At 39.3% G+C, this 21,765-nt stretch overlaps 1 protein-coding gene and 1 long non-coding RNA gene across 4 annotated transcripts; one reads left to right on the top strand and one right to left on the bottom strand.

Moving 5' to 3' along the window:
* Nucleotides 1-1,663: 1,663 nt before the first annotated feature.
* LOC123608902 lies at nt 1,664-13,939 on the bottom strand. 3 transcript variants are annotated; one of them, XR_006717502.1, is made up of 5 exons: nt 12,472-12,700; nt 10,776-10,905; nt 9,717-9,877; nt 4,981-5,100; nt 1,664-2,130 (listed from the first exon to the last, which is right to left on the bottom strand). It is a non-coding gene; the product is annotated as an uncharacterized LOC123608902 (long non-coding RNA). The 3 variants fall into 3 exon arrangements; XR_006717501.1 differs by lacking the exons at nt 4,981-5,100; nt 12,472-12,700 and adding an exon at nt 13,828-13,939; XR_006717500.1 differs by lacking the exon at nt 4,981-5,100.
* A 58-nt stretch (nt 13,940-13,997) lies between these two features.
* TSPYL4 (TSPY like 4) lies at nt 13,998-18,126 on the top strand. The gene has a single exon (XM_045499345.1). The coding sequence runs from the start codon at nt 14,118-14,120 to the stop codon at nt 15,369-15,371; it is 1,254 nt and encodes a 417-aa protein (XP_045355301.1). The 5' UTR covers nt 13,998-14,117; the 3' UTR covers nt 15,372-18,126.
* The last annotated feature ends 3,639 nt before the right edge of the window (nt 18,127-21,765 follow it).

The raw sequence follows: 21,765 nt of genomic DNA, 5'->3' as shown, positions 1-21,765 counted from the left end.
ACTTTGATCCATTTCCTCTGACCTCAGGGGTTCTCAAAACTTACAGAAGAGTTTCTGTCAGGCCACATTAGGAAAAAATGTCTACTTTTTGGCTTCACTTTTTCAGGATTTATAGTTAATGTCATTTTTTTGAGACCAGGTCAGGAAGAGATTTCTTCTTCTATTAAAATTCTATTAAAGTAAAAAGGGCCACTTAGGTAGGCTGCTAATTTTTTTATAAATCCACAGATGTCTTATTAGTGGCCAAAATAAATACCTTCTCTGAGTCTTGGTTTCCTTGTCCATCATGCAGGGATGATAATACCTATATTATAAGCTAGTATTCTCCCAGGATGTATTTGGAGAATGTCAATATAAGGTTGTAGAGAGGATAACAGCATACATTTGGGAGTTTACTATATGCCAGGCACTGTGCTAAAAGATTCCAAGTATTAACATAGTTAATACAGGTTAGAGTGTGAAAATGCCAAGCACAATGCCTGGCATATAATATGTGGTAAATATTAATTTCCATTTACCTTCCTCTCCATTTTAATTTCACATTAATTTACATCCAGACAATTACCTAGCCTAATATTTCTCAAAGTTGACTGTCCATTATAAAAGGCTGGGGAGCTTGGTAAAAAATTCCAGGCTCTACCCCCAAACCAGTTAAATTAGACACTAAGGTACAGACATATTTGAGAATCATGGATAACCTTTCCTTGGACTCAAGGGAGGGAATACCCACTCCCTTCCCAGTTTTGTTAAATTTATTCAGAAATATATTGCCTTATAACATTCAGGTATTATAAAGGACTGGGCATATAGTAGGGTCTCAGCACCTCTGCTCCATATTTTGACCCCTGGAGTCTTGCAGGATGTAATTAGCCTGATTCCACAAATGAATTAAGTACTTGAAGGTCATCATCCTATCCCTCCCCTCAACACCCTCCCCTCCCCCACCAACCTGGCTATATATATATTCCTTCAATGTTCCTTATCCATTGTGAATGCAAATAAACAAGATTCATTATGCTTATATTTTTCCTAAAGTCAGGTGCTCCAAACTGAACACTGTAACGTCCAAATAACAGAATAGAAAGAACAGAATGGGATTTTTTTTTTTTTTTTTTTAAGAGAGAGAGCACATGAGCAGGGGAAAGGGGCAGAGAGAGAATCTCAAGCAGGATCCATGCTCCGTGAGGAGCCTGATGCAGGGCTTGATCTCATGACCATGAGATCATGACCTGAGTGGAAATCAAGAGTCAGATGCTCAACGACGGAGCCACCCAGGTGCCCTGAATAGGATTATTACTGCTTATATTCTGCATAGTATATTTCTTTGAATGGATCTTAAGAGAACATTAGCTTTTGGGGCAGCAATATTACCCTTTCACTCCTAATAAGATTAAAATTTACCAAACCCTTAAATTTTAAAGTATTCATGTGCTGCTGAATTAGGTTTTTTCATGTTACACTTTATTTTTTATTTTATTTTTTGTAAGTTTATTTATTTTGAGAATGAGAGAAAGCGCAAGCAGGGGAAGGGCAGAGAAAGAGGAAAGAACAAGAATCCCAAGCTCCATGCTATTAGCACAGAGCCTGACACACCAAACCCATGAACCACGAGAACATGACCTGAGCTGAATTCGGACGCCTAACTGACTGAGCCACCCAGGCACCCCATTCATGTTACGCTTTATTGAAGTTTGTTTCCAACAGTTTACATGTATCTATATTAATTTTTATTCTATTAAATTAGTCTAATTCTTTTAACCTATTTGCATTTGGAGGATCATTAATTATTTCTAATGAGTAATTTTACCCCCTAATTTCACGTCATTTACAAATCTGGTCTGTAGCCAGGTCACTGTTGAAGTTCTCCCAGAAAGCTTCCTTTCAGAGTGACGCAGTATCTTTAGGATCTTTGTACAAACTATGGATCTACCTACTCCCTTCTCCCCCTCCCGCCCCCCCCACCGCCCACCACACATACATTTTAACTTTCTCCTAGGGCATCAGCAAGCACACTTGGTACCTCTTCAGAAATCAGGTAATTAAGCCCCCTCCATGCTGAGGGATGAGAAAGTGTGCCATTCCTCCCAGATGCAGTTCTAATAACTGATACACTTTGTCTTTCAAATTCCCCTGTCAAAAAAGGAAACAACTTCTTAGTAATCTTTTTACTTTCACTCTTTTTTTTTTAATGGCAGTATTACTATTTTGATATTACTGTTTCAACTGTGGGTTTGAAACTTTTCAAATCAAAAAGTTGGAGAAATATTTAAAATGTTGTACAGCTTATTTTCATCAGTTGTCAAAAATAGAAAAAATATATTACAAAAGTACACAGATAAAAGTAAAATTGATAATCTTGATCAATTTCCATCAAGGTAATAATAATACTCATATTTAAAGATTGTTTTATTATTGGAGACTATAGGAGGCAAGTAGGAAGCACATATTATTGTGAAGAGTTACCAGTGATGTTGGGTTACTTCCTACAGCTCTGGATAGACCCAATTAGGACGCTGCCCCAAAATAACCACTTAACCTAGAAACTTAAAACTTATTTTGAGATTTATGAACTCCTCTACAAAATTCTAGAAATATGAGCCTTCTTATTCAGGGCTTGATTTCAGCACACATTTCTTGAGGTCCACTAATAGAGTAAAGGTTTGCATTGCAGAATCAGCCACGGCAACTGGATGCATGATTCCATACATGTAAGCCTTTGAATGTGTGACAGTAACTTCATTTCCAAGTCTTCATGTCTTTAAGATTCAACCTCTGATTCTAGAATTCATGGCAGTTTAGTATTGGGAAATGAGTGTGTTCTCCATTTGCTTTCTAGTCAGCATACATACCCAGCTTGAATCCATTTGCGTTTTCTTGACCACATTAATAGTGGCTAACACTGAGTGACAGATATTTAATCTTTACCACCTCACTGTTGTTTTTGCCTTAGCCCTCTCTCTTTGCTCATTTAAGCCACCAAAGATGTTACCTAAAAGTAGTTTTTCTTTTGTTTTTGGAATTTGTCATTGTTTTCTTTATTAAAGTATAATTTACATACAGCACAAGAATGTTCATAGCAGTTTTATAACAGCTCAAAACTAGACACAAACCAATGTCCATCACAAGTGAATGAATAAATTATGGTGTATTCATACAATGGAACATGACTCAGCAACAAGAAGGAACAAACTACTGATCATGCAACAATTTCAGAATCATTGGTCAATGAAAGATGTCAGACAAGAGAGTGCATACTATGTAATTCCATATATGTGAAGTTGGATAGCATGGAAAACTTATCTATGGTGATAGAAATCCAAAGAGTGGTTGCCTCAGGGTTAGTAATGAGAAAGAAACATGAGCAAACTGTTGGGTGATAGTAATGCTGGATTCGGCTGATGATAACACAGATGTTATCTATTTGTCAAAACTTGTCAAGTTGTACAATCAAGATCCATGCATTTTAGTGTAAGTTATAACCTCATTAAATAACAGACTTAAAATTATTGTCATCAATTCAAAAAATGGAATTCTATTTGCCCATTTCTGCTATTTTTACTTTTCTTCAGTGCTTAAATACAAGTTGTTGACTCTACTTGTATGACCTTGTTTGCAGGTTCTTATTGCTGTATAATTTCATTTCTAATCCCGATTTTAGGATTACTTTTTTTTTTTTTTTGGTTACTTTTCACCTTCAATTCTGGGCAAAAGTTGATCTCTCTAGAGATTTCCTTAACACACAAACTAAGAGGTTGTCATCCTCTGGTCACTGAAGAAGTTGAATCTGCTCACATTGACCTGTAAGTAGTACTCACATACTTACTCAATAATAATTCCCGTGTTTCCCTTTTCATTTCTGCAAATTTAGATGTCTACAAGACGATTCTCTGACCTTCTTTACTTGGACCCTTCTCTCTGACTCCAGCTTCAACTTACCAGTCTCTATTACCCTAACACAGTAGATTGTGAAGGGTGGCCCCCAGAAAAGCAGCCTGAGACTCACCTGAATCTTGTTAGAAATGCAAATACAAGAACCCCACTCCTTCTCTATAGACTCAAACTCTGGAAGTAGAGTCTAGCAACTGTAGTTTAACTAGCAATCCAGGTAATTCTGATGCATACTGATGTTTAGGAATCATTGCCCTAAACCCCATTGCTGTTCTTGCTTTATCTCTTAGTTTCCTGAATTCAGTTCTCATTATAAAAACAAAACAAGGGGCGCCTGGGTGGTTCAGTTGGTTCCATGACTGACTCTGGCTCAGGTCATGGTCTCGCGGTTTGAGTTTGAGCCCCGTGTTGGGCTCTGTGCTGCCAATTCAGAGCCTGGAGCCTGCTTCAGATTCTGTCTCTCCTTCTCTCTCTGCCCTCCCCCTCTCACACACTCTCTCTTGCTTTCAAAAAATAAACAAACATTAAAAAAGTTTAAAAACAAAACAAGATATTTACCTATATTCTTAATGACATTTGAGTTCTCTACCCCACGGAGTCACAATTTGAGCTTCAGGTATCTAATTCTGCTCCAAGTACACACCTCTGTCTTCAAAGTCTTCTCAGCAGATTGTTAGAAATATCAGGAATTTCCATGTATGCTCTCATTTTACATGTGTAATCCTACAGTTTTTGTATCACTATCCCCATATGATAGGGAAATAGAAGCTTAGCAAATTGAAGTGTATTAATTTAGATATAAGTAACACAGGTTGTATTCAGTTAGGTTTCCTTATTTCAAGCTAGGGCACATCTCACCATATTGCAGCAACCTGTAATTTTAGCATAAAGACATTTAAATCCTAATTAAGTATAAATAGGTTAGCTTTAATATTCCCAATCTATTCATGAATGGCTTTCAAAAGGGATGTATTTATTTACCTTTATATATCTGTTCATTTATCTTTGTATATGTTAAATAATACAGGTTTTCTAAGCTCCATCAGATTATAACTGTTTCCTGTATTTAAAAATACAATTCTTGATACTTACTGTCTGAATTAAACTGCTTGGTTTTACTTTCCTTCAGAAGAACAGAGTTAGCCAAAGTAGTTCAAATGTTTTAATATCCTTCTGGAATTTGCTGAGATGTAGACAGAACTGTCATTATCACTATGAAATGCAGAGAATGTGTATTTATTGAGGTTTGAGTCAATTGGGTGATTGAAGCACTTCAATGGGTTATTGAAGTGATAACAGCACTTCATACTTAATTGTTATCCTCTTAACCAAGCTCTAACTTCTCTTAGTACAATAAGGAGTTGTGTTGAGATGAGTCTATACATGGTAGTCTAGGTGCTGTTGTAATCAATCATTTTAAGTAATGGTCAAACTTCTTCAAGTTTACTCTGAGGTCAATTTTGATGAATCCTCTCCAATTAGCTATTAAAAGCATAGATTTCATGTAACTAATTTTTAAAAATTATTTTATAAAGTCTTTAAAATAATATTATGTGAAAAAAAATGTGGTGAAGCATTTTATTTTAGTGCCAGCAAAACATTTTTTTCCTATGAACTGGAAATACCATATATCTAAAATCATTTAAATTTTTTTTTTCCAACGTTTATTTATTTTTGGGACAGAGAGAGACAGAGCATGAACAGGGGAGGGGCAGAGAGAGAGGGAGACACAGAATCGGAAACAGGCTCCAGGCTCTGAGCCATCAGCCCAGAGCCCGACGCGGGGCTCGAACTCACGGACCGCGAGATCGTGACCTGGCTGAAGTCGGACGCTTAACCGACTGCGCCACCCAGGCGCCCCTAAAATCATTTAGAAGTAACTGGAACAAAGGCACCTGGCTGGCTGAGTCAGAAGAGCATGTGATTCTTGATCTCAGGGTTGTGAGTTCGAGCCCCACAGTGGGTGTACAGATTACTCAAAAATAAAATCTTTAAAAAAAAAGTAACTGGAACATAGTGGACAAGTATTATTACTATGTCCCAGTGTTTTATATCTTTTTCATGTTATTTAAATTGTATCCTACATGGTCCAATTCAACTCTCCTTTCTTTCACTTACTGCTCCATTGTTTATGGATGTCTTTCATCTTTGAACTTCTATACACTTACAGTTTTATAACAGAATTTGACATTGATTTTATGTTGTCTGCACTATAGTCTATTTCATGTAGGTAAATCTTAGCATAAAAATAATAAAAATTATCAAGTCAGCTTTTATTTACTGAAAGCCATTGGGATGAACACTTTGCAAATATTTCATCTTCCTAACAGTTCTGTAACTTAAGTTTTATTATATTCATTCCATATTTGAGGAGCTTACGGCTCAGAGAAGTCAAGTGACCTGCTCAAATTGAACTGCCTGTATGTAGCACAACTGAGACATGAAGCCAGAACTGTCCGATTCCAATGTATGCTCTTTACCAAGTATACTAGGCAGGTTCTCTACAGAAATAGGGTCAATAGGAAGCGATTTATATGAGGAAATGGCTCATGTGATTAGGGAGGTCTACTGAGCAGTGTCACAATCTGCCACATGCAAGCTGGAAACCCAGGAAAGCTGAGTGATGTAGTATAATTCCAGTCTGAGTCCTAAGGCCTAAGAACCAAGTGAGCTGATGGTGTAAAGACCAGTCAAAGGCAGTAGAAGACTCATGTCCTAGCTCAAGTACTCAGGGAGGAAGCAAAAGAGGCAAATTCCTCCTTTCCTCTACCTTTTTGTTCTATCTAGGACTTCAACGGACTGGATGATGCCCATCCTGTTGGGAAGGGCAATCTACTTTCTTGAGTCCACCAATTCAAATGCTAATTCCAGAAACACCCTCACAGACACATTCAGAAATAATATTTAGTCTGGGCACCCCCTGGCCCAGTCAAATCGACACATAAAATTACCTATCACACTCAGCATACAAAGGTATGAGGTCATTCAGGTCACAGACTTTGTCTCTTATTTCTCTAATGATTGAGGAAGGCAACGCTATATAATCTTGTTTTTTGGCTATATATTATCATGGGAGGCATCATAACTAAATAAGCTTGTCTGAGAAAATTTTAATTTTGTAACAGTGATAGCTTAAGTATAATAAAGATTATGATTCAATTCTAATAGTATACACAGCATAAAACATACATTGAAAATTCATGCCACAGTTGTTTTATGAATGTATGGTATGTAAAATTATAAATATTCTCTTCAGAGCAGTTTAATTTTTTTTTTTCCAGAGCAGTTTTAACTTTAACCTAAAAGGCTGACAAACTAGTCAGATTATCATTTTAAAGACCACTTTCTCCCTCTAGTGACCAGGAATGAGAATACCATGTCATATTCACAGGCATTTAAAAAACTGATTATCAATGTATATGTGTACTTCCCCCTATGGTGTCTGGGAAATTTGCCAGCTATTTTGATTATTACAATGGATGTAGGTGCGACTGGTATTCATTAGGGACATTAGGGATGCTAGATCCTGCAGTGTGGAGAACAGTGCCCCATATAAAGTAATTATCCAGTGTTAAACATATAGATGAAAAATATATTAATTATTATTTAAGCCTAGAGCCTAGCACCATTTTACATATGAAGACATTTTGCACTGTTTTATTTTTATTTATTTATTATTATTTTTTAAGTAAACTCTACCCCCAACATGGGGCTTGAACTCAAGACTCTGAGATCAGGAGTTGCACATTCTACCAGCTGAGCCAGCCAGGCACACCCCTCACCTCCCTGCACTGTGTTAAACACTGCATTTTTTGAAAGCAACTTATTTCATCTACTCTTAAACACTGCTTGTAAGATACATCGTTATCTAACACTAAGAATGAAAACAATTGCCAGTTAAACTCTGACACAAAGCTTTCTAATGCTTATAATTTTTATTTTATCCACAATCAACAGAGTGAAAAGGCAACCTATAGAATGGGAGAAAATATTTGCAAACTATATATCTGAAAAGTTTAATCTCCAAAATATATAAGGAACTAGTGATTCTATAGGTATAGCCACCTAACTACTTCATCATGTCATTTAGTACAGGCATGCCCAACCATTTATAAATTAAAATAGATATTTTAAGAATTATTTCCCTTTTATTTTTCCTTGATATTACAACCAACATGTTAATTTAAAAAAAATTGGGGTTCCTGGCCGGCCCAGTCAGAAGAGTATGTGACTGACTGTTGATCTAGGGGGTCATGAGTTTGAGTCCCACGTTGGGTGTAGAGATGACTTAAACTAAAAAAAAATAAATTTAAATGATGGTACACTATTTGTGAATTTCAAGAAAGAAAAAAGGAGTTATAAAATATTCATTATAAGGTATGTTTTTCTTCTAATTTTTTTTTTAAGTTTATTCACTTTTGAGAGATAGAGACAGGGTGTGAGTGGTGGAGGGGCAAAGAGGGAGACACAGAATCTGAAGCAGGCTCCAAGCTCCAAGCTGTCAGCACAGAGCCTGACGTGGGGCTCAAACTCATGAGCCATGAGATCATGAAGCTGAGCCAAAGTTGGCTGCTCAACCAACTGAGCCACCCAGGTACCCCAGAATGTTTTTTCTATTCTTCTAGAAAGTTTCCCACAAGCTCAATTTGATTGCCCCTGTCTCAATAATTCTGCTGTTCCCATGGCTGGGTTCATGGGTCCCATACCTGGTGTAATGCTCTGCTGTGCCATCTTCAAAGTCTCAATAAATTTTGAACAAGGAGCCCCACATTTGTACTTTGCACCAGGCTTGCATATGACATAGTGGTCTTGACCGCAACCAACAGAAATAATCATCTCTGGCTTTGAAGTAACACATCTTTACATTTTCAAAGTGCTTTCACATCTGTTATCTTTTTTGATCTTCACAATTAAGCAGTTAGAAAAGGAGAGAAAGTGGTAGAGAAGATACAACCTTGAAGTCAGAATAGGCTTCAGTACAAATCTAGACTCTGCAGTAATCTTAAACTAGTGATATCATTTCTCTCATCTTCCCCTTCCTTTTCTGTAAAATAGCAGTACTACCTGTCATATGAAAGTTGATGTGATAATTATGTAAAATAACATAAAGCACATGGTAGACACTGAATAAGTCTTTCTCCTTTTAGCTCTTCTCTGTCCCCCAACTCCCAATTTGCAAAATACACGAATTGAAACTAAGAAGTTTAAATGATCTGTTAAATGTGTTAATCTGGGTCCTCTGAAGAGCAGAAGTCAAGCTGGGATTAAATGTGCAAAGATATTACTAGGGGAAATGACTGTGAGTGAAATGGGGAGGGGCCCAGAAAAAAGATGGAAGAAACTTTTGACCAGGAAACAAGTCTGACTGAATGAAAACAAGAACAAGAGAAAGTTGGGTGAAGTGGCCTAGACTCCTGTGCCATGCAGGGAAGATTCGAGGCCATTGGGGAGTCCTTGAGTCAGCCAGGGTCAGTGGTCAGCTGAGTCTCGCAGTTTTTAGGAATGGTTTTACCTTATGTATTCTAGCCACACTCAGTCTTGGCTGGAGCAGCTCACAGGAGGTATGGCCTGAATGCAAGCAAAGCAGGCTACAGATTTCAGGGTACAGCATTCAGGCCCTTGGACGTTATTCTTCCTGTATTTGGAGGGCTGTAAGGTGCATCTTCACGGCCACCACATTAATCTCCACAGTGAGATGGTGCCAAAGCCAGAGGCAATTTGCCAATTAATATATGTCTTACCACGAGTGAGTTAACTTTCTGTGATTCCTGTGTCCTTGTTTATGAAGTTAAATGTATTAAAATGCCTAATGCAACCTTGACTCTTACCTGCAAGAAATTCAATTAGCTCGGCATCTTCTTTGAATGTGAAGTTAGTTGTTCTTCAGCCATTGTTTTCCCAGAAAGTAGGACAGCTTTCTGTTGGAATTGGCAAGTCTACCTGGCTCCGGACACATGGGGTCTGTCTGCTAAAGATGCCTTTGTCCTGTCTGAGGAAAAGAAACATTTCCATAGAATGCCTCTGTTGCTGCTCAACTCAACTCTGGGCTTTGGAGCCCAGGAGAGGTGACCCATTCAGTCAGAGAGACATAACTCCTTCCATACATTAAGGGTCATTCAGGGGAAATTGTTTGAAAATCAAGTATCTTTTGGCTGTAATAGTCCATGAAATAATTATTTTTTTATTTTTAATTTTTCCATGAAATAAGAAAAGAAGGAAAAAAAGACATGTAGATGGGAGTGAGGGTGGAGGAAAGAAAGCAACTTATAAGGAAGGTTCACCTATGTAGAGTGCTGACCCACTACTCTGAGAAGTGAATAAAGATAGGTTGGGTGATCTTATTATTCCCATTTTTTTCAAAGTAGCCTCTACAACCAACGTGAGGCTTGAGCTCACTACCCCGAGATCAAGAGTTGCATGCTCCTCTGGCTGAGCCAGCCAGGTGCCCCTTATTTTTCCCATTTGCAAAATGTGGAAATGAGATTTTAAAAAGTCAAACCACTTGCCCAAATTTCCATTGCTCGTTAAGGCAGAGCTGGAACTCCAGCCCATGTCTTTTGCCCTCCTCTAGTAAGACTAGGTCTACACAATACCAATAAAAAAAAAAACAAATGAACAAAGGGAATGTTACATTTGATGGATGGAGAACTGCTGACCGTAGGGCACTGAATCGTGAATTCCTGTTTCTCCTTTTAGTAACTGGGGGCTTCCCCAACAATTGTTAGTATTTTTCTGGATGGGCAGAGGGGAATAGGAAGATAAGATTTAACATTAAATTGAGATGGTCATATGGTCTTATTTCTAAGAAAGTACCTTTGCATTTTATACATTGGGTAGAACTGCAGGACGATACAATGAATGAGTGCACAGTTCTTGAGTCAGATTACCTGGTTTCAGCTTGTGACTCTATATTGCTGCTGTATGACCTTGGATAAGCAACTCAGTTTCTCTTTGCTTGAGTTCCTTCTGAGGTAATGTAAAATGGAGGTCATAATATTATTACCTCACAGGGTTGTTCTGAGGATTAAAAGAGATAGCACGTTTAGAAGACACTCAATAAATGTAGGCCAAAATGAATATATAACCAGAAACCATGTCACTCGGAAAAAAGAAAAAAAACTTGCTGTCCAAGAGCAATAACAGTGGATGTTTCCTAAGTTTTCCAGTGTTTACTATATACTTTAGTAAAGTCATTCCTGTTTGACTATATTAGTTTATTTTTGAACTTTTGTTAAAGTCCGTGTCCTGTGGCAAATGTACCTTCTAGTTTTTCACGACATTTTCTGCAAATGCATTTTCATACAATCATGTTACTGATATATCTTTTTCTCTGTAGTGAGGTTTATTGTCAATTGCCATTAGGACAGGCTCTGTTGTGTACCAAAAAATCCTATATTCTAATAGGCAAATCAAATGATTCCTATTTATAATACATACATCTACTCAACTGAAAATGAAATGCTAGCAGAGTCATATTATTCATTTTGGTAAAACCTTTTAAAATTTACATTTAAATCAAATCATCACATTTCATTAAAATGTTCAATGAGATAGTCACTGTAGATGCCAAGGATGAAGCCACTATACAGCCATCCTTGTCCAGCTGGGATGAGGAGACTGATCTGCATAAAGCAACCAAGAGAGTCAAAGATAGAAGGTAAGTACTAAATTGGGTGGCAAAGGTCATAGAGCTATAGGACTATCAGAATGATAAGGGAAGGTTATGCGCAGGAGATAGGAGGAGGCAATTTGCCAATTAATATATATCTTACCACGAGTGAGTTAACTTTCTGTGATTCCTGTGTCCTTGTTTATGAAATTAAATGCATTAAAATGCCTAATGCAATCTTCCTGAGATAGGCTTGAATGGAGTTTCAAGAATGGGCAGGCTATTATTAGTGGAAAATGATCGCAATGACAAGAACAATCAAAGCTATGGACAGGGACGTTTCAAGTAGTGGAGGTAAAAATCTTTCTAAAAATTTGGTATATACAAGAGAAAAAAGTTCACAGGTAGCAGCCTCAGGTAATTTTATAATTTTCTGTTGCAAATAGCAAATTCTTTCTTCTATGGCAAAGGAACTTTCATTCAGCATTTGCTCTTCTCTGCTTCTTGGCTCAGGTTATAATCCTAGAGAATTAATCCTCCCACAGTACAAAGACTCTTTAAGAAAGGAAACAAGGCAGAATAGTGTCAAAGAGTGACTCAAAGTCACAAAGTCACTTAATGATAGCACATTGCTTACTAATTGATTTCACCCCACAGAGGCAAAATAGGATTTATTAAAAGAGGGAAAAAAAGGAGAGAAAAATCATTGTAGTCTGAGAAGAGTGAATCTTGTTTGCACAATTTTTGTGGGATATCTGATTAGTTGGCAGCAGTCAATTTGGACAGTCTGTCCTTGAGTAGGCTGACTAGGGGTACAAAAATATCTTAATTGTTTACGAATTCTCTTGCAACCCTTTGTGAGCTAAACTATGAAGCTGCAGGGCAAGCTGTTTCCCTTTAATGTCAGTGTCTTTTCCATCAACACCTCATTCTTAGTTGTACTGGGTCTGCACTACTTCCCTCCAGTCTCCTACCTGCTGCTGCTTGTTTCTAAATCCGTTTCCCCACATGCTTCCTTTTCACTGGATTCTCTTCTGAGTCCTAATTTCAAACTGATCATAATCTGGAGGCTCTGTAGTGGAGTTTCTATTACAAAGAATTATAATCAGGGGCTCCTGGGTGGCTCTGTCGGTTAAGCGTCCGACTTCGGCTCAGGTCATGATCTCACGGTCTGTGAGTTCGAGCCCCGCGTCGGGCTCTGTGCTGACAGCTCAGAGCCTGGAGCCTGTTTCAGATTCTGTGTCTCCCTCTCTCTCTGCCCCTCCCCTGTTCACGCTCTGTCTCTCTCTGTCTCAAAAATAAATAAACGTTAAAAAAAATTTAAAAAAAAGAATTATAATCATGTTTCTAATATCAATTTAAGATGTTAAACAAAAATATGCAAAATTTAAGTTTTCCTGCACTCTTGCATTTTTCTAAGGACTAACACCAGTGTTTTCATACTCCAACAAACAAAACAACACATAGCACAGTATCGACATCACTAGCAGATGAATTGTATGAGCTGACTTGAATAGACAAATTTTAAGTAAATACTTTAACATTAACATTTTAAATGTTACTTAAAATATTTTAATTTGGACAAGTAATAGTTTCAGTGCCTGCAAACAGTTGATTATTGCTTCTGCCCTGCAGTAAATTATAACAGGGGCAAATTTTGGCAAGTATTTGCTGGCTTCATGCCCACATGCGTTATAAAGCAGGAACTCCTTTTAGATTAGGATTACAGCCTAAGGATAAGCAACATATATTATGTGCAATTGTGGAAATTAAAATCTCCTGAGATCACATCTTTTTCAGAAATGCTTAACGGCTAAATTTGCATGCTCACGCGTATGTCACTTCTAAGTAAGGAAAATACATTTGCTACTTATATTAGTTAAAAGGGATGAGGAAATATTGTCCAATCACTTCATAGGTATTGGCCAAAGTACATAAACAAATTGAAATAATCATTATGTCTTGTTAGGATGAGAGAAACTTCCCTTACAATTGCTCCTAATTTTTTAAATCATCGCTTAACAGAGCAACACTTTTCTTAAAAATCAAACTCTGCTCATCTCAATTCTTTGATAATAGTCACGAATCTGTACATTAAAAAAGGCAGGCATGCGCCTCGTTAGCGCGGTAGGTAGCACTGTCTCATAAAAAAGGCACGCAGGTGAATTGCTGACTCCTCCTTGCCATCCACGAACGGCCCTCCGAGCTGATGAACTTGGACCATAACCTTTCTTACCTTTTAAGTAAATATTTTAAGAGAAAAATTAATAGCATAGGTGTCTTAGAAATACATACAGAGCCTTAGAAATGCACATTGACACAGTTCTCACATGTTCGAGTTTGGTCTGCACCCAATCACGTAAATCAAATCTTTTCCAGAAAGACGAAATTCATCCATTTTATAACACAAAGACAAAGGCATACCCTTGACTGACGTAATCATTAGGTTCAGCGAATTCTCGCGCGACGTGAAGATGCTGCCGCCGTGACGTCACCAGTTGCCATAGCAGCATCCTCCAGAGTGGAAAAGAGGGGTGGTGCGACAAGCGGATTGGGGCGGAGCGCGGCTTCTGCAGAGGACAAGGGACGCTCTGCTCCTGCGGATCTGACTTCTACCAAAATGAGCACCCTGGATGAGGGCAGCAACCCTCCTGTCGCTAAAGACTGCGGCGTAGCTACTGCCGACGATGCCCCAGGACATCCGGACCTAAACCAGTGCCAGGGCGAGGAAACCGAGGCGACCCAGGTGATGGCGGACACAGGTGAGGAGGGCAACTTGGAGACCCCCGCGGAGACAGGCGCCCCCGAGAGCCCCGCGAGCTGTGCCCCCGTGTTCCGCGTTCGAGTTTTTGGGAGCCGCAGCCGTGTAGCGACCAAATCGGGCCAGAAAGAGGGTCTGCCTCCGACGGAAGGCTTGGCAGCAGCCTCTGCTTCAGCCTCCCCCGCGGTAGCAACCGACAATAGCCAGGAAAATGGCTGTCAGCGTAGAGAGCCGCGGGGCCCTGCTGGGGAGAAAGGTCTAGAAGGCTGTGGCGCAGGGGGGTTGGGGTCTCAGATGATGCCTGGGGCGAAGGCCAAGGAAATGACGACAAAAAAGTGCGCCGTTTCAGCGGCAGCGGAAAAGGAGGGAGTAGCGGAGGAGGTGGTGGAGGAAAAGAAGGTGATGCAGAAGGAAAAAAAGGTGGTAGGAGGAGTGAAAGAGGAGTCACGGGCCAAGGCCCCGAAGATCAATAGCTGCATGGATTCCCTGGAGGCCATCGATCAGGAGCTGTCAAATGTAAATGCCCAGGCTGACAGGGCCTTCCTTCAGCTGGAGCGCAAGTTTGGCCGGATGCGAAGGCTCCATATGCAGCGCAGAAGTTTCATTATCCAAAATATCCCAGGTTTCTGGGTCACTGCCTTTCGGAACCACCCCCAGCTGTCACCTATGATCAGTGGCCAAGATGAAGACATGATGAGGTACATGATCAATTTGGAGGTGGAGGAGCTTAAACACCCCAGAGCAGGCTGCAAATTCAAGTTCATCTTCCAGAGCAACCCCTATTTCCGAAATGAGGGGCTCGTCAAAGAATATGAGCGCAGATCCTCTGGCCGGGTGGTGTCTCTTTCCACTCCAATCCGCTGGCACAGGGGCCAAGACCCCCAGTCACATATCCACAGGAATCGGGAAGGAAACACTATCCCCAGTTTCTTCAACTGGTTCTCAGATCACAGCCTTCTAGAATTCGACAGGATTGCTGAGATTATCAAAGCAGAACTGTGGCCCAATCCCCTACAATACTACCTGATGGGTGAAGGGCCTCGCCGAGGAATTCGAGACCCAGCAAGGCAGCCCGTGGAGAGCCCCAGGTCCTTCAGGTTCCAGTCTGGCTAAGTGCTGCCCTTGTGAGAAGCTCCTGCACAAGTCTCCCACCACCTCCCCTTGAACCTTTGCTTAGCCAACAGCATGCAGTCTTCTATCTGCTTTCTCTTCACACTGAACTATTTTGTCCTTTGGTTCTCCTAAATCTTCAACAGTCATTTGCAAGATTGACTCTTACATGTTTGTGTTCCTCTTCCTCTGGACCTTCATGCTCTTCTGTATCCTGTTACATGTTCAAGTGCATGGCGTTCCACTGCTTCTATGCCAAGCACATGATGCTGTAGATAGGCACTGCCTTCCTTTGCATGCCTTGGGTCCTGTCTATGACCATGGTCTTCTCCTAGTTTTTTAAGTGGTTCTCTACCACAAAGAAGCTTGCAATACCTTTGCAAATAACTAGCTGGACTTCATACTTTATGCTGACTGTCCTCCTGATAACCATGTATTCTATGGCAAGTTCTTTGAGTTTCACCGCTGCAAGATGAAACTACTCTAGATGATGCCAACCATCAACGCAAACTGGACATTTCTAGCTACCACTAACTGGTTCCCAGCTGCCTCCCTGGGCCTGTGCTATCCACCCTGCTGGTTATCTGGCAGAATAAGGGGGCTAGTGGGTGGCTACAAGGCATGAGTGAGGTAACAGATGAGAGGTTTTCAGTGTTATTGCATCTTCTTTTCACTCTGCTTTGTGACCAGGTACTGGTGAGTATGAGGGTCGGTGCTATGGCCCACACAAACCTGCTCTCACCCTTCTGGATGAGCTTTGCATAGGCACCATTGCCTGCCTCCTCAGCAACTGACTGTGGACTTAAGCTCCCAGGCAGCACACAGGGAACTCCGCTTCAATCCCCTTGTGCCATCAAATGGTTACCTATAAACCCAATTGGCTGTGGGGCAGGTTGCACGGTCATATGTGATAGTGCCCAAAGCAAGGCTGGAAGGGGTTCACTTCCAGCAGTTAGCCTTTCTGAGCTGGAGTCAACAAACCACCCTTAATCAGATAGTTTTGTTAGGTATCCCCTTCTCTAACTCCTGCACTCATTCTGAGCATGATAAAGTTGCCAGGGTGGGGGCACCGAGGGAAAGGTGTTCCTGGTCTGTGTGGCCTGTTCTGCATCTTTTTGTCTCTTTCCTCCACCCCCACCCCCTTGTTCTCTCTCCCACTTTCCTCTCCTCTGAAGCAGACAGGAAACAAAACTGGCAAAGCAGGCTTTTTGTTTAATTTTCTCTACCCTTGATGGTGTCCAAAGAGAGAAAGGTACTGTACAATAGACTCCACATGTCTTCTTGTGCTCTTCTGCCCTCAAGCCTCCACCCTACTTCCTTTAGTAAGGTCTAAAAGTTTCAAAGGGAGACCTGTAGGTTATTTAGTTATGAGCAGTGTTCTTTTGGGCCAATTTTGACAACTCCACCTTTTCCCTGTCCACTTACCAAAATCTGTGTGTTTCTTGAGTTTAGTTAGAGAAGCAGGGAGGAAAGACAGAAGGGCCTCACAGTGATGGATTCAAGGCAGATGCAGAGAAGGTTGTGATGTAAAGCGGCCAAACTTAGTTTCACTCCACTTTTCTAAACATGGAAATTTTGGCGGGGGTGGCCTTGACCACTTAGAAATAACGCCAAGGCAGCATTTTGAGGGTCACCTCTATTCTCTGTACTGTTTTATTACTGTTGTCATGGCCCAGGGGCCTCCATCCTGTTGTCTGGCCTTCTTGGCTTTCAGGCTTCAGTTTCCCTATTTCCTTCCCTGCTTCTTTCCCAACAGATGAGGGAGCAGGCTGCAGTGTACATTGTGGGAGATGCCAAACTTCCTTCCTGGGGATGTGTGGAGTTTGTTTGGATTTCCAGGACAGGTTCCAGTAGGTGGGACAGCAGTGTATCAGGGCTGTGTTACTTGGGTGGTATATGGTAATGGTAAGGACTACCTGCTTTCTCCTGTTTGAAGGCCTTGCCCTAAGTTCCATGAGTGCTTGGGAGGTCTGGGTACAGCAGTGGGGAGGGTGCTGTAGGCTGAGGGAAGTGAGAGCCCAGAAACCAAAATGAACCAAGTAGTCTTGGAACAGCACAGGAAGGATGAACCCTGCAGCTTTGGGAATGGAGGAGGAGGCCCCTGAAGCTTTTCCTAGGAGAGGTGGGAGAATCAAAGTGGTTGATGTTTAAAAAGGATACTTAGAGGAGTTTTCCCTAACTCCCTTGAATTCACCAGTAGATTTTTGTCTAAAATGCAAAAATGCAAGTCTGGTTGTTTTCTCTCTGTTATTATAGGAGTGATCTTTTCTGTATAGAAGATTAATGGTATATGCTCATTATTTCACTGTGAGTAAAATCCTATTAATTCCTTTCTCTATTTTTGCTTGCTGGTGAAATTGACATTTACAGGCCTGCTTTTTGCTTATATTTGAGAATATGTGCAAAAATATCAAACTTGTTTCCTGTGCAGTATGAAACCTGTGAATACTCGTTAATATATCAGCTTGTTCTGGTCTGTCTTCATATATAGCTCTATTCTTAGAAATATAATTTGAATGTGATCCTTGAAATTTTGCAAATTGTTGCTGTGTCTTGTGAAAGTATTTCAAAAAGAAAACCAATTCTTTTGTCTTGATATTTCTTGCCCTGATACTAATGTTGTACTTGAATTTTATGTTCCTAACCAGTGTAAGTATTTGTAGAATTGCTCTGTCAAAGTAAACAAGGATCGTTAAGTACTTTATTAGTCTTCTTCTGTGTGCTCAAAGGAAAAATAAAAGTCTGTCACTCTGCTGTATTTCTTGTTTTCACCAAAAAATAACAATAAAGTTCTGTGTGTCTAGGCTAATAAAAGGTTGGGAAATCATTAAAGTTATCAAGTTGTCACCATAAGCATTGTCCTGAAGCTTTATAAAAAAAAAAAGGCCACAGAATTTCTAAGATTTTTTTTACCAGGAAAATGGTAAATAAGAAGCCTAACTAACTGGATGCTCATGGGCTTAATTTTTCCTTATTCAACCAGTGTAGTTTTGGAGGGTAATTGAAGCACCACTGAATTTTCAGTGGAAAGCTTTTTTTTTTTTTTTTTTCTTTTTAAGTTTTTAATTCCAGTTAACATACAGTGTTATATTAGTTTCAGGTATGCACTATATTGTCTATGTATGTGATTGAACAACTCCATATATCACCCAGTGCTGATCACAAGTGCAGTACTTAATTTCCATCATTTATTTAACCCATCCTCCCACCCACCATTGGTAATCATCACTTGTTCTCTATAAGAGTCTGATTCTTGATTTGTCTCTTTTTTTACCCCCTTTGCTTGTTTTATTCCTTACATTTCACATATGAGTGAAATAATGGTATTTGTCTTTCTCTGACTCAATTTCACTTACTGGAAAACTATTTTTTTTAATGTTTTTTTTAATGTTTTATTTATTCTTGAGAGAGAGAGAGAGAGAGAGCATGAGTGAGGGAGGGGCAGAGAGAGAGAGGGACACAGAATCCAAAGCAGACTCCAGGCTCTGAGCTGTCAACACAAAGCCCGATATGGGGCTCAAACTCACGAGCCGTCAGATCATGACCTGAGCCGAAGTCAGATGCTCAACCAACTGAGCCGCCCTGGCGCCCCATGGAAAGCTATTCTTAATACACCATTCTTATTTGCTATATTTATGTTAACTGATTCTTAGTGAGCTTAAGATAGACTTTGGAAAAATTAATCATTGTGTATTCTGTTAGGTGCTTCTTAATTTCTTTGCTACTACAGTGTGGTGCTTTAAAAGGAAAGAATAACAAAATAATTGTTACTGACATATAGTGTCTAGAAACAAATGATCTCAGACATCCCAATCTGAATTACCAGTAATGTTTCGCTGTTCAGCAGCTATTACATGAAGGTTTGGGAAATAAATACTTCTGCATTCTCTGGAGTTGAGAGGGCTATGGATATTGCAAGATTTGTGAAAATGAATGACCAAATATTTTTAGCCATCTAAACAAAAATTTGACATAAACGGCCCAGAATTACTACTAAATAGACTTGCTAATTCTTGGTGCAATTCATACTTGGAAGTTTTACTTGATAAAGTATAGTTTTTCTAGGCCTGGAGAAGTTTTAAGTTTTAGAGAGCTAACTCTATATCCATCTTAAACCTAAATTTTCCTTTAGTGTGTTCATTTTATCTTTAATTCAGTGATTGATTTTTTTTTTTTTCTGCATTATCAATCACCTGTTTTCAAGCATTATCTCTTTTATCCTGTTCGGGACATAGTTGGAAAATAATATTTTTGTTGTTCTTGGTTTATTATCAGCTTTAACCAGTAGTATTCCTCTTGCCAGTAGGTTGGTGCCACTCATTTGTTAGATTATCATGATTTCTGTTCTGTTTAATAAAATTAGACTCAATTAGACATTATGTAGGTTTCACTTACCAGGAAACTGGTTTGCTCCTATATCACTGCTCCATTTCTTTTCACTGCCTTTTCTTTCTCAGTTCTAAGCCCAAATTGTCCCTTATGTACACCTCCACATCAGTTAAGAGGTTTTCTTGTCCTCTCTTCACCGAAGAAGTATCATTTGGTCTGCTCAGGCCATATTGCCCTGATCGTAGGGTCATACTTCATAATTTCCCTGTACCCCACATAACAGAATCTCCTTGGGCATTCTCATCCATTTCTGGGTATTCAGCTTAGACCAGACAATAACAAAAGGCTTCTCTAACTTTCCTTACTCAGGGTCCCTTCACATTACTCCTGTTGCTGCTACCGCTTCTTTATCTCCAGTTTCTGTAATCAGGCTTAATAATTAAAAACAAACAAAAATTACCTGGATTCTTATTGAATTCCCTGCTCCACAGTCACAGTTTGAGGCTTGGATACCGGATTTGCATCAGATACACCTCCTCCGGTTTGACAATCTCAAGAAATCTGAGTTCTGTCAGGTACATACATTTGTGTTCTCATGTTACTTTCATAATCCTGACACAAGTTTTACTATCTCAAGACTAAAAAAAAGTTGAAGTAACAACAACAAAATGAAGTAAGTGTGCCTAAAATGCAAGTCATACAGACGTATTTTTTATTTCTAGCCTAGAGTATATTTCACTGTTACCACAGCCATCTAAATTTGGCATAAAACAAAACAAAACCTGATTTACATGAATAATCAGGACTTGTTAAAGGTTATTCTTAATCCATTCATGAATGGTCCTTTGAAAAGGGGTACTTTATTCAGATTAAAACCCTACTGAAATTTACATATGCAATCTTGGTGATTGCTGCAAAAATGAATGAAATTAGGTTTGTTGCCTTCCTTAAAGGGAGTTAATGCACCAAAAGGATTTTAAATATTATACTTCTGGAATTTAGTTGCTAGGAACTCTAAAGAAATGTTACATTTTTATTAAATTTAGAGAATGAGTATTTTTAATTTTTTTTTATTTTTTTTTTTGAGAATGAGTATTTTTTAATTGATCCAATACGGTGATTGCTTTTAACAGGAATTTTGTAATTTATTTCTTCTTTAACTTTTAAGATTTTGTTTTTAATTTTAAAAACATGGGCTCTCATGGCCCCAAGATCAAGAATCTCATGCTCTACCCACTGGGCCAGCCAGGTGCCCCATTCTTCTCTTTATTAAACTTTATTAAGCCTTTTTTTAAACCAAGAAAGTGCCAAGGCCAAACTACCAACAAAGTAAAATAAAGCGTTTTTTTATTTAAGACCCTGGGAACAGGTGCATGGTGAAAGAACCTATCAAGCAGACTATGTGATGTAATTGCCATTCCAAGTAATGACCCAGCTTCTCTCAGTAGGCATAGAGATCTCATCTCCTGTTAAGTTTACTTGGAGCAGTTTTCATGATTCCTTTTCCATTTTGGTTTCCTCAGCACCAGAGGGAAATTTGTTAAGTATTCAAAGTGAACATTTGAACTTGAATATGAAGAAAGGGTAGACCTGCTTACTGATGACTTTAGTGTATGTGCTTCCAAGAAGAGTAGACTTCATTATACATTTTAGGACTCCTGTGATTCTTGGTTTACTCTCCCAGGTAAGTTCTATGTTATAGATCTTTGTTTTTGTTTGTTTTGTTTTGAAAGTGAACATGAGCAGGGGAATGTCAGAGGAAGAGTGAAAGAGAATCTTAAGTAAGCTTCATACCCAGTGTGGAGCCTGATGCTGGACTCGATCTCACGACCTTGAGATCAGGGCCTGAGCTGAAATCTAGAGTCAGATGCTTCACTGACTGGGCCAGCTGGTACCCCATAGATCTTGTTTTAATATTTTTTACTAGCTTATGTTACTTTAGGCCAGAGTCTGTGTTCTTCATTTCTAATCCCAGCATGGTGTGACTGTGAAATTGAAGTGTGATTTTAGACTAAGAATTTGTCCCAATCTACATCTAATGTTGGAAGACTTTTGTCAGTCAACTAAA

The sequence above is a fragment of the Leopardus geoffroyi genome, chromosome B2, assembly GCF_018350155.1.
Source record: "Leopardus geoffroyi isolate Oge1 chromosome B2, O.geoffroyi_Oge1_pat1.0, whole genome shotgun sequence".
Taxonomy (NCBI): domain Eukaryota; kingdom Metazoa; phylum Chordata; class Mammalia; order Carnivora; family Felidae; genus Leopardus; species Leopardus geoffroyi.
Note: the sequence above shows the minus strand (reverse complement) of the source record. Positions and strands in the feature narration are given on the sequence as shown.

Bases quoted from the DNA above. Each gene is read 5' to 3' on its own strand.
- TSPYL4 (XM_045499345.1), top strand. From the start codon at position 14,118: ATGAGCACCCTGGATGAGGGCAGCAACCCTCCTGTCGCTAAAGACTGC.